Source organism: Panicum virgatum, chromosome 3K, assembly GCF_016808335.1.
Source record: "Panicum virgatum strain AP13 chromosome 3K, P.virgatum_v5, whole genome shotgun sequence".
Lineage (NCBI taxonomy): Eukaryota > Viridiplantae > Streptophyta > Magnoliopsida > Poales > Poaceae > Panicum > Panicum virgatum.
This window is the reverse complement of record NC_053138.1, coordinates 24,729,982-24,742,562: the sequence shown is the minus strand read 5'-3', so window position 1 is coordinate 24,742,562 and position 12,581 is coordinate 24,729,982. Positions and strand designations below refer to the sequence as shown.

General features: G+C 49.2%; 2 protein-coding genes across 2 annotated transcripts; one reads left to right on the top strand and one right to left on the bottom strand.

Annotated features, from left to right (window-relative positions):
- Positions 1–2,607: 2,607 nt before the first annotated feature.
- Positions 2,608–5,568, top strand: LOC120698576 (3-hydroxyacyl-[acyl-carrier-protein] dehydratase FabZ-like). The gene is made up of 5 exons (XM_039982259.1): positions 2,608–2,900; positions 3,033–3,093; positions 3,956–4,100; positions 4,791–5,083; positions 5,210–5,568. The coding sequence occupies exons 1-4, from the start codon at positions 2,702–2,704 to the stop codon at positions 5,040–5,042; spliced, it is 657 nt and encodes a 218-aa protein (XP_039838193.1). The 5' UTR covers positions 2,608–2,701; the 3' UTR covers positions 5,043–5,083; positions 5,210–5,568.
- LOC120698574 (subtilisin-like protease SBT3) lies at positions 5,500–7,978 on the bottom strand. The gene has a single exon (XM_039982258.1). The coding sequence runs from the start codon at positions 7,909–7,911 to the stop codon at positions 5,629–5,631; it is 2,283 nt and encodes a 760-aa protein (XP_039838192.1). The 5' UTR covers positions 7,912–7,978; the 3' UTR covers positions 5,500–5,628.
- Between the last annotated feature and the right edge of the window lie 4,603 nt (positions 7,979–12,581).

The window sequence follows — 12,581 nt, the reverse complement described above, 5'->3', positions numbered from 1 at the left end:
ATCATTGTCCACCAAGGATGGGGTAATACAAAATTTTCGGTAGCGTGCACACATGAGAGGACGCTCACCGAGCGACGCCTAACCTTCTAGAAACAAGTTTTAAGAGTAACAAGTGCGAATCGACCGAAAGAGATACTTTTAGTGCCCTTAGATGAACTTGGCTGCACTCTCAACTCAAAGCTCAAGCCTCATACCACAATCTTGCTCTTACTCAAGCCCTAGCTTAGATCCACTCAAAGTTTAGCTCAAAGAAGGATTGGGAAGAAGTTCAGAAAGTTCAAGAATGTGTTCTTGCACGTGGAGTTGGCAACAAAAGACCGTAGGGTGAGGGGGTATATATACCCGAATCTTAAAATTTAATCATTAGTGTGCTTGTCAGAACTTTCAACCCTTATTAAATCAGATGGCCGAGAACCCCTCATCGGAAGGAGTGAAAAACTTCCGACTAGAACTTCCGCCCCTTAGAAAAGTAGGAATAAGTGCTCAACCGAGTGCTTTGTGTCTCTCATGGATTGTTAGCATCTCAAGTAAGTACTTTGACATCTCCTAGCAATCTTTTCACATTGATCTTAACAGTACTTTATTTTCTATACTCAAATTCAAAACAAAAATTTATAAAAGATCTTTGGTGAAACTCAAACACCGTCTTTAAAGCGAATAAGCATCGTTTCTTGCTCTTTTTCATTTCAAAAAAAAATTGAACATGTTCATATCTTCGATAAATCAATTAGCTCCTTAATTATATACGTTATCAACACTAAAATCTACTAAGGGGCCAAATGCGCTTAAACAAACACAAACGGACGGAGATAAGAGAGCTTTTCCACGCAAGTTCCGTGCCCAACAGCTACTATTTAAGACTTACGAAGCAAATCCAAAATGTAGACAATGCAATTATTTCCAGGTTGACAGGGTGCAAGTACAAAGCCTAGGCCTATGTATCCACAAACAGAGCTTAAAGCAAAGAGCGGTTAAAGGCATCTTTCATTGACAAATGTGATTCTGCTACTTACAAAGCAACACGTTATATATAAACAACACACTACTAGACTTGCACGTACACGGTTTTTGCAATATTTACATGCTAAATAGCTATGCCTGTGAGCAGTCCTGTTGTTCTAGTTCTGACACCGGTCGACGCTTCGGTGCCGGCGCTCGAGGACATCAATGGAGTTTGGCGGGCAGAGGTCTGTGTGCGTGGCAGCGTTGTGAGGAACACGACACCTCCAGGTGGAGCCGCGCCGCGCCACCACATCCCCGTGCAAGCTCGTGTGCCGCCGTAGAGGGAGGCGGTGGGGGAGGGTGTGACATCCCGGCACAAGGTTTAATATAATTAATAGGATGTGTATATCAACAAATTGCAAATTTTTTTCGAAAACCGATTTCCAAAGAACTCTGAGGTTAAACGTGCTTGACCTGGAGTAATTTGAGGATGGGTGACTGACCGGAAAGTTATTCTTGGATGCGCACGAGTGAGTACAAAGCGCACAGAAAAGACTTATGTTGGTCTGTGAGAGCATGTACGGGCGTAAGTGGTACGAGCACAGGGACCATTGGCACTGGACCCACGAACGTGGCACATGGGCCGTCGGCACTGGACCTACAGGACGTGGCCATAAGAGGATGTTCCTGGCTTGGGATTGACCGACGAGGATGTCGGTCTCTTAAGGGGGTGAATATGTGACATCCCGACCCAAAACTTAATATGATTAATAGGATATTCATACCAATAAATTGCAACTTTTTTTTGGAAGGCAATCTCCAAAAAACTCTGAGATTAAGCGTATTTGGCCTAGAGTAATTTGGGGATGAGTGACCGAAATGGACCCGGCCTCGGGGAGGCGGGTCGTTACAGAGAGGCACAACGAGGGAGGTGGTAGGGTAGGACGGCGGGGGAGGACGATGGACCTAACATGAGTCGCCATGAATTTAGAAGAAAACTTGCACGAAGGGGGCGAAGAAAAAATGATAAAAGGGGAGGACGATGTACCTAACCTGAGTCGCCATGGATTTAGAAGAAAACTTGCACGAAGGGGACCGAAGAAAAAAATGATAAAAGTTAGGGATGAACATAAGGAGCAAGAAGAGAACAGTCACATGTGGGGAGGATCGTGCAATAAAGCTAATCTTAGTGGAAGTGTCATGAACAGCCACATGTGGGGAGGGTCGTATAATAAAGCCAATCTCAGTGGAAATGTCATGAACCTTACTTTTGCTAACATGACAGCCTCATTATGAAGAGAGAGGAGAAGTATCTGGAATATGCTCCATTACCTAATCTACTGTCTTGGTAACTATGTCAATGACACTCGCTGGCTAAGATCATCCCCAACCCTCTTAATAAGATGGTGTCCATAGCATTAATGAGGCTACCACATAAGCAATTTAGTGATATGGCAAAAAAAAGTTAATGAGAAAAAAGATAGATATAGTTTCTCATGCAAATAAGACACCATGTCTACATAAAAATCAAGAAAGAGAGAAGAATGATAGGACGAGCCCGACGAGGCAATAAGAGAGAAGACAGATTGAGTGAGATTTATTTTCTTCATTCATCGTAAATTAGAGAGTAATGTCTATGACTAGTTTCTTTTTTTTATTTAAATAAGACCTATATTGGAGTCTCCCCCTGCTTCCGCTTCAAAACTGTACACGCTTCCGCTCTCCTGCCACTCCCCTCCGCCTCCCCGCCGATCGGCCGATGGAACCCGCAGCCATGGCAAGATCCCCGTGCTCCGCCATCTCCCAGGCCTCCCTCCCGTCTGTTCCGCTCGTCCGCGGCCGCTTTTCCATCCGACCCCTCCGCGGGCTGGCCCTGGCGAGCCCCGCCGCCGCCAGGCGGCTAGTCACTCGGTGCACTGTCGGAGACAAGGCCGAGGCGGAGAAGCCTATCGAGAAAAGTCAGTGCCTCTACTTCCGCTATTCCTTGTCATTTAAACTTGTATTTATGGCTTTGGTGTTGCTGATTGGGATATGTTTGGATCATAATACTGAATTTATGGCTACGGGGGTTGTGATCTGTTCTGTTCCAGGATTTCCTCCTTTCCCGACTGTCATGGACATCAACCAGATCCGCGATATCCTCCCACATAGGTGAGCTGTTGTAGTTACTGTTTATCCATTTGTTCCTATATTTTTCGGTTTGTGAATTACTTTGTGAATAAATTTTCTTAAGCGGATGTTGAAATTATGCCCAATGTAGTTGCATCCCTACCTGTTATTTCAGATCCAGCAGTCCACTGACTGCCGATAAGTTGACCTAAATGGAATCTTGGGATGTCAGGATTTTGTCAGTGCTAATGCATGACTTTTACAAAGTAAATGTGCTGTTAGACTTGTTGGCCTACGAATGGGTGATTTTGTTTGATGCTGGTATATTGATTTCATTTCAATATCTGTCCAATTTTACAACTGCGAAGCCCAGCAACTTCTCTCCTTTATTGGACCCTCATGTAACTTGTTATACTGGGGTTTCTTCTTATTTCAATTCGGGTTGCTGGCTATCTAAATGAAAAGTAGATGGAAGAAAATAAAATCAATAAATATAAAAGGTTCACCATGGTCATCGAAAAGACATGATCTTTGTCATTTTATGAATGGTAGTTATATGGTTGACAGTCAAGTGGCATGCTTTCTGCCCTGGCTCCCAGGCAAGTGAGCTGTTGACCAATGTTCTAAAGAAAAGCCTCCAGAGCAGCCCCTGTGCTCAACAAAACATTCAAGCTAGCCTAGCAGCTGTGCGCACTGAACATTGTTAACTGCATAGTGAGCACTAAAAGATAGGGTAGCTTTCTAACTATCATTTATTGCACTGTGGTTGACTGTGTCAGTAAGGTGAATGAAAAAACCTACGTCATTTGTAGATTTCCCATTGGTGGTGAAGATACTTGATGTTGATACTCAAATTCCATGCGAGTTTGTGTTAAATGCTTCGTTTCTTTGATGTGCATTCCAGGTTCCCATTCCTTCTGGTTGACAGAGTGATTGATTACAAACCAGGAGAATATGCTGTTGCGATCAAGAATGTGACAATAAACGATAACTTCTTCCCAGGACATTTTCCGGAACGACCCATAATGCCTGGTGTTCTCATGGTTGAGGTATATAATGGTCTCTTTATTTTGACATCCATATTGTTTCACTTCAGCATTCTTGACATGTAAATTAATTTATTGTTGTATTCTTTTTCCTCAAACAATACCTGTTGGAGTCTTGTGCCACTCTTTATGGTCAGTCACGTGTCTAATTGCATGGCAAAATGATAATGCTAGATAATTCATGCCGGATATTGCCACACTTGGTGGCTATCTTCCAGCATTTTTTGTGCCTTTGAAAAAGCAAAAGTTTCTGTACACTGAAGCACTTTTGTTTGCTTTTACAGTGCTACAGATTTCTAAGGAACGAAGTTTCAGATTGTTACCACTAAAATAGTTATATGGGATTGCTTTACGATATTTGTTTTCCTTTTGACCCATCTGAATATTTAAATTAACAAACTGACCAGACAATCAAGTTAGATCTACTCGCAAGCCTTTAAGGGATTGGTAGCAACTCACATCTTTTGTTTTGACATAAAGGATATGTGCTGGTAGCTGTGGTAGTTCTTCTGTTTGATACATTTTGGAACGACACTGGCATTAATGTCCAATATACAGTTTTCTATAATGCTGTCTAGTCCATTATTCTTTGCATTTTTTACTAAGACGTTACTTCAGCTACTTATTATCTGACATCAAGCAGGCAGTGTTAATTTGCTTGAATGAGAAACAAGTTTTAACCTTGAACTGCAGGCAATGGCCCAGGTTGGAGGTATAGTTATGTTGCAACCTGAAGTAGGCGGATCTCGAGAGAACTTCTTTTTCGCAGGGATTGATAAAGTGAGATTCCGGAAGCCTGTGATTGCTGGAGACACCTTGATCATGCGAATGACTCTGATCAAGCTGCAGAAAAGATTTGGAATTGCAAAGATGGAAGGGAAAGCTTATGTCGGGGCCGACCTAGTATGTGAAGGGGAGTTCTTGATGGCTACTGGATCAGAGTGAAAGCAAGAGACATATTAATACGTTAACATTTCAGCTTTCTGGTGCGAAATCAATTTTGCAGCCTAAGTTTTGAACCGCGTTTTTTTTATAGCATATTAGCATGTGATATCTTTGTCTTTCCAGTAATCTTGAACGAGTGACTGAATGTTGAACTACATGTGTAACAGGTCTTGAACGAGTATTGTGATGGAAGAAATCAAAACTTGCCCCCCATTGGCGTGAGGTACCACACTTTTGCTAGTTGCTAGTCAGTTTTCCATGTCAGGGGTTGTGTTAGTAAGGTGACATGGGGTGTACCCCCTGTCTAAATAGTAGATTAGTTGACCCCTCAAAAAAAAAAGTAGATTAGTTTGAATGCCGGCCATTTTAGAGGATTAAATGGAGATCAAAGCATACTTGTATTACCATCGGTGATATAATAACTAAGGTCATCTTTGATGGTTCATTTCCGCGAAACTTTCAATACTGGAAATCATTATGTATCCTCAGATGGTGACGAGCTTTACTTGCCTGACCTTTTTTGAAAGCTTTACTTGCCTGATTTGCTTACATAGAGTTCAATAAATATATGATATACGCACGGATCCTAAAACTGCTGTGAGCTCACTGTGGTTGCGACGATCGGACTTCTCACCGTGTACTTGCCGGCGTCGTCAACCCACGTCAACGACCCTTGCAGCACATCGCCGGTATTGCTATTCATCTGTCCCCGGATCACGAGCGTGTACTTCTGCTTCTCGTTCTTGCTGCCGAAGACCAACCTGTCCGGAGTCACGGTCACCGTCAGCCCTTTCAGGCCAACAACTTGGGCGGTGTAGCTCGCTGGCGCGCCGCCCACGTTGGTCACGGTCCTAGTGAACGTCCTCTCGCCTGCGCCGCTGCCGTTCTGGTTGAAGAACGCTATGAACGATGGGTAATTGAGGTCGAGGGTTGCACCGGCGCAGTCCACGGCGTAGGACGCCGACTGCGCGACAGTCCTGATTTGCACCGCGGTGTAGTTCATGGCGCACATGAGCTTGACGTAGTCCTCCGGCGCGGCGTCGTAGACCAGGCCCGGGTCCGCGGCGCGGCTCGGGTCGATGTGGCCGGACCCCATCGCCAGCGGCGACGCGGGGTGGTTGCGGCTGCCCATGTCCTTGATGGACGCCCCGGTGTTGTCCAGCGGGCTGGCTGTCGTCATCATCGCCGACCGGACCATGGCCGGGCTCCACTCCGGGTGCACCGCCTTGAGCAGCGCGGCCACCCCAGACGCGTGCGGGCACGCCATGGACGTGCCGGAGATGATGTTGAACCGGCTGTAGAGATTCCGCGACCCGACGGTGGCGACGCTGATGTTCTCCGCCCACGAGGCCAGTATAAGCGAGCCCGGCGCCATGACGTCGGGCTTGAGCACCGTCGGGCAGCTCCCCGACGGGCCGCGGGACGTGTACGTCGCCACCACCGGCGCGGGCTTGGTGCCCAGGATGGTCACTTGGAACTTCACCGCGGCCTTGGGCGCGTGGCTGCTTCGTATGTACTGGAGCAGCAGGGGCCCATCTTGCGGGCTCAGGATGACGCCCGGGAAGGAGAAGCTCTCGTAGAGCTCGCTGAACGAGTCGTTGGAAATGAAGAGGCCCGCGCGCACCTTGGCCTCCTGCAACGTGGAAATGGCGTCCCCCAGCGAGTCGGGGTCGCAGAGGACGACCTTATCGCGGTTCGCGGCGAGTAGGGTGGAGTTGTCGCACGCGTCGAGGAAGACGAGACCGGTGGCTGCGAGCGAGGTCGGGCCGCCGGGGTAGAGTGATTCGCCGATGAGGGTCGTGCCGTCGCCGAGGGTCACGACGCCGGAGAACTCCCGGTCCACCGTGCCCGACGCGACGGTGAGCGTCCAGGGCGTGCCGTTGTGGAGAAAGCCGAGGTCGGGGCCTTCGTTGCCCGCCGAGGTCGACACGAACACGCCCCGCTGCATCGCGGCGAATGCACCGATGGCAATGGGGTCCTCGTACAGGGGGCGGCCGTCCAGGCCGAGGGAGAGGGAGATGACGTCGACGCCGTCGGCGATGGCCTGGTCCATGGCGGCGAGTATGTCGGACGGGTAGGTTCCCTCGTCCCACAGGGCCTTGTACATGGCCACCCTGGCCCGAGGCGCCATGCCGCGCGCGGTGCCTGGCGCGTACCCGAAGAAGGACGCGCCCGGCACGGGCGAGCCGGCGGCCGTGGACGAGGTGTGCGTGCCGTGGCCGTCGGTGTCCCGCGGGGAGTTGACGGCGATGGTCACGTTCTCGTTGGCGATGAGGCCCTTGTTGAACTTGCGCGCGCCGATGAGCTTCCGGTTGCAAGCCTTGGAGCCGTCGAACGCGGTGCCGGACTCGCAGGCGCCCTTCCACCGCGCCGGCACCGGCGGGAGCCCGTCGTCGCGGAAGCTCGCGCTCTCGGGCCACACGCCGGTGTCCACCACGCCGACGATGACGCCGTCGCCGTACCCGGCCGCCTCCCACAGGGCCCCCGGCGCGCTGACGCCGAGGAACTCGGGCGTGTGCGTCGTGTCCCGGGTCACCGCCCGGGCGTCGTCGCGGTAGCACGACACGAACCCGCGCGACCGCCGGAGCGCCTCGACCTCCCCGTCGCGCAGCCGCGCGGCGAACCCGTGCGCCGCGTGGTCGTAGACGTAGTACATGCCGGCGCCCGGGGCAGCCGCGGAGAGCGTGGACTCGTACCACCGCTGGTGGCTCGCGAACGCCCTGGGCATGGCCGACTTGTCCATGTGCACGATGTAGGCCGCCGCCTCGGCCGACGCGGCCGGTACCCGCAGCGCCGTCGCGACGCACAACGCCAACGCCAGCCACGGCCACGCCATGCCACGAGGCGTTGCTACGCTGCTGGCCGCCATTCCGGTCGGCGCGTCTCTCTGTGTGACAGACGCTACGGCGCGGCGTGCGCGGGCTATTTAACGAGACGTCATGTAACTCAGCACACGATTGGGCAAAGTGTGGATGCCGATGTTGGGTTGATCATGTTAGTGGTGATGTAATCAATATCAAGATAAATGACAGCTATTATTTAGCTGTCATTGTGCAAGTTCAATTTGAACATGTGCCTTGGATTGGAGGGCCCTAAAAACCCCTACAAATGTGTACTCCCTTTGTGTGTTGTGATATATATACGACAATGCTATTTACATCTTAGGTGTACAATATTATTCTACACCATCCTTCTATTACTAGAAAAAATAATCGTCGAAATACTGAACTAAATTTACCAAATTACTGAACACATCAGCTCGCCAATTACTGAAGTACACAGCACACGATTGGTCGGAGTGCGGATGCTGAATAGTTTGGCGCGGTGGTGGGCCGGAGCGGAGCCGATTCGGTGGTTGCGTAGTCCCGGTTGGGGGTCAAGCCGGCGCGAGTGGGTAGCGGGATGGGCACCGGCCGTGTCGCGTGCTGCGGCTCCGGGCGAATTCGCGAGCCCGCCCAGCCACGAGTAGTGGTACGGTGTGGCGCTGGACGATGTGTCGTGTACTGCGGACCCTCACAGTTGTGAGTACTACTTTACAAGTGTGTGTGATGGTGTACCGCGCAGCTACCGTTGCGTATGGCTACCCGGCCCCTAGGCACGTTCCAAGGATCACAAGGCAACAAACAAACCTCATTAACTTGCCACAGATTCTCCCGGAGAGTTTGTCTGATCCTGACAGCATGATGGGTCGAATAAGAAAACAGCTTGTTTTAAACAAGTGTTTTCCCAGAGCGGGTTACAATGCAGAGCGCCGGCGATAGCCGATAGATAGAACATGGAGAATTGAGCTCCGAAGCGTGTTCCCATACGCGACTATCAAAATCGAAGGATGTCACGACGGACAGCGTGTCAGCAACTCGAACATTGGGTGCACTCCTCAGGAACGTCCTGCAAAGAAAAGGACGGCAACTCCCTGCCCAGGAACGGATCACACAGGAACAGGCCCTCATAACCTCCAGAGAGACAACTCTAAAAATGATCTCCTCCACAAAGAGGACTACTGATTGATGGTACCAAACTGCCAAGTACCGAGACGTACTGTCCTCGTGGACTGTCGGTGGTTGGCTATCAGATATGTTCAGATATATTCTCTTAAATACCGTAATCTCGTTTCAGAATTCTGAAACCACAGGCGACAGCGATGGCTGACCCAATAGAATCTGATTAATGGCCAGTCCCTGATGCCCCCCCGCCGGCCGGTTAGCCGCCGGTTGGCCGGCAGCGGCAGCCATGCGGGCCGTGCCATGCCAGTGGTTAGTCAGTGGCATCTCTCGCGGGCATTCACTGCCAAAAGACATGGACCACGAGGACAACATCATCGAACAAGACCGCGAGAGGACCCGCCGATCGCCTCGCGCGGTATGCGATGATGCGAGCGAACGATGACTGATTAGATTAGACGGCAGCGAGATATGCCAGCTATCCGCCGAGAATTAGTTCCCGGGCGCAAATCCGGAGAGGATGGACGGGCACGGGCACAGCGACGCGCCACCGGCTCGAGAGCTTTCGTCCAGGCGGTCCAGCCGGGAACGGGATCAACAGGCACGAACAGTCGTCGCTGTGCCGGTGTGGAGTGGTGGCGGCTAGGCTATGGCCTATGGATGAGCTGGATGCGGCTGCCGGCGAGTGCTCGGCGCGCCCGGCCTCTAGTGCGCGGTGCGTGGGAGGGTGTGGGCGTGCGGCCGGTGGGTGACGCTTACGCGACAGGGGCGCCCGCATTCACCGGCTGCGCGCGCGCCGGCCGCGGTCCGGCGATGATGTTCTCGATGGGAAAGGGAAACAAAGGGATTTCCTTCCTCTCTCGTCGTCGTTTGACCGGAGGGCGCTCGGAGCGCGGTGCAGCTGGAGGCCCATGCCGGCCGGCGCTGCCTGTGCGGTGTGCGCGTGCGCGTCGCGGCGAGATCACGATGGCTGGTCCGCTGGTGCGCCTCGGCGTCTGCAGTGCCGCGCCCGCCCCCGCACGGCACAGGTCGTCCGTCCTGTGGCCGGGAGGGACATCGTCGTGTGGCTTCAGTACCATGGGCGTTAGTACGACGATGACTTCCCATCTTCGGGGCTATGGGGGGCAGCTGGCCACTACAGGGCGTGAGCGGACGTGGACTTTGACGTGAGCGGCAATTCGGCAGTGGACCGCTGACGTTGAGACCACATGTCAGTTTGCAGCTAATCCGATCCCTCCGTTTAGAATGTAAAATGTTTTGGTTTGTGCTATGAACAACTCTTTAAAGTTTGGTCAAGTTTACCAAACATATATTTTTTTTTAGAAAAGTCCAATTTTCACCCTCGAGCTATAGCAAAAGTCTGATTTTCAACCTTCAACTACAAAACCAGACAACATAAGCCATCCAACTGTCAAAACCGGGCAAATTTGGCCCTTGGAATGGTTTTGAAGGTGGTTTTGTATTTTCTATAAAAAATAAATAAATCTAATTAGATCTAAAAAATCAAAACTAATTCACTTTAAATCAGGAAAAATATGAAACTAGTACCAAATTTTTTCTAAAAATGCAACATATCTATTATTGCTCCATTTGAATCTTAGTTACTAAAAATAATAGGCATAACTGCAAGCAACCAAATATTATGAACATAAAAAAATTAGATCTGAATAGCTCACAAGTCATGTGACAATAGATAGGTTACATTTTTAGAAAACTTTTGATACCCATTTCATAATTTTTTGACTTAAAATGAATTACTTATAAATTTTTTAGTGTAAAATTGAATATTTTTAATTCTCATAAAATGGAAAACCACCTTCAAAACCACACCAGGGGCCAAATTTATCCGATTTTGACAGTTGGATGGCTTATGTTGTTCGGTTTCGTAGTTGAAGGTTGAAAATCAGATTTTTGCGATAGTTGGAGGGTGTAAACCAAACTTTTCCTTATATTTTTCACAAACGTGCCTGACCATATATTTCATTATGACCGGATACATATATTGATATCTCTATTTGCCTGGTGTGCAACTCATTTGGTACCTTGTTATAAACTTTATGTTATTTGGGTCAATGGCAGATCCAGCGGTGGGTCTGAAGGGAGCTCAAGCTCGTCCTACCATTGGAAATCCCATAGAGAACCCACAAGCCCCTCCTACTTTTTTTTTATCTCGCCCCTCCTAAAAATTTGAGAAAGGAGGAGGAAAGGAAAGGTTGGATGTGGAAGAAGAGAAGGAGAGCCCCTCCTTAGCTCAATCCTGCCTGCACCACTGATTTGGGTCTGGTTCTAGTCATGTTGTTGCCCCTCTACCCTTATGCAACAATCCTGCCTGATTTTAGCTTTCAGAGGCAGTAATGGATCAATTTTAGTGCTCTCTTCGTAATCCAACGTGACTCTTAGGCCAGTCTCAGTGTGAGTGTCATCAACACTGTTATCAAGACTGTGAACTAGGTAACCGAGCAGGAGGAGTGTCATGGTGATGATACTCCTCTCACATTCCATGACATTTTCCCTCGTCTCTCTTCATAATTAGGCTATGATGTCAGTAAATTTAATGTTCATAATATTTCTATGACACTCTTATTGAGATTGGCCACAGTGTGAATTGATGTCAATGGCACGTAGAAGATGAAAAATTATAAATGATGGTATATAAAAAATAGGCTAGTTTTCAATGGCACATAGCGCCATAGAGGAAATTGACTCGATTTCTTTCGCCTGCGCGCCATTCTCTATCAGTCCCATCCATCGTCCTCGCTACTCCAATTGGCGGCAGTGGGCCGATGGCACAAGGCCCCACGGACAACAACGGCGCAAGGCTCCTCCGCGGCGACGACGGCGCAAGGCCATTGTGGTGATGGTGGCGGCGTGGCGCGTGGCCTCACAGTGAGTCGTGTCTCCATCCATCAGTCTTCCGCTACGGCCCCATGGACTTGCCGCTGACAGCTTCGACTTTGTCAGAGAGCTTGTTGTAGCGCTCCGCAAGGTACAAATTACCTAGATTAAACTTGGGCCTTGTTTAGTTGCGTAAAAATTTGGGTGTAAAATATTGTAGCATTTTCGTTTGTATTTGATAATTATTGTCCCGTCATGGGTTAACTAGGCTCAAAAGATTCGTCTCGCAAATTACAATCTAACTATGTAATTAGTTATTTTATTTAGCTACATTTAATACTTCATGCATGGGTTGAAATATTCGATGTGATGGGGAATCTTGTAAAGTTTTGGAATTTTGAAGGGATCACGTGGTGTTCAGTTTAGGTTTGGATCTTCCATAGCCTTTGAATCATGGTGTTACAGCTTGCTATTTTATCAATTCCATGTGATGAAATCTTCGACATTTGAGTTGTTCTTCGTGGTTGTTGTCTTTATGTTTTCTGATTCCTGTAATCGAATTCGCAGTAGGCACTCAGGGCTTGGTAGTCGATCATGCAAACTATTTAAATTGAAAAAAAAATCATGCAAACTATAGCGTGTTGTGCTTGCCATCGTAATACGAGCGCGGAACAGGTGACAAACACTGCCCCACGAGGGATTGGCGTGCATATTTCAATTCTTTAGGAAACGCAAAATAGGACCACTGTTGGAGGTCGAGGTC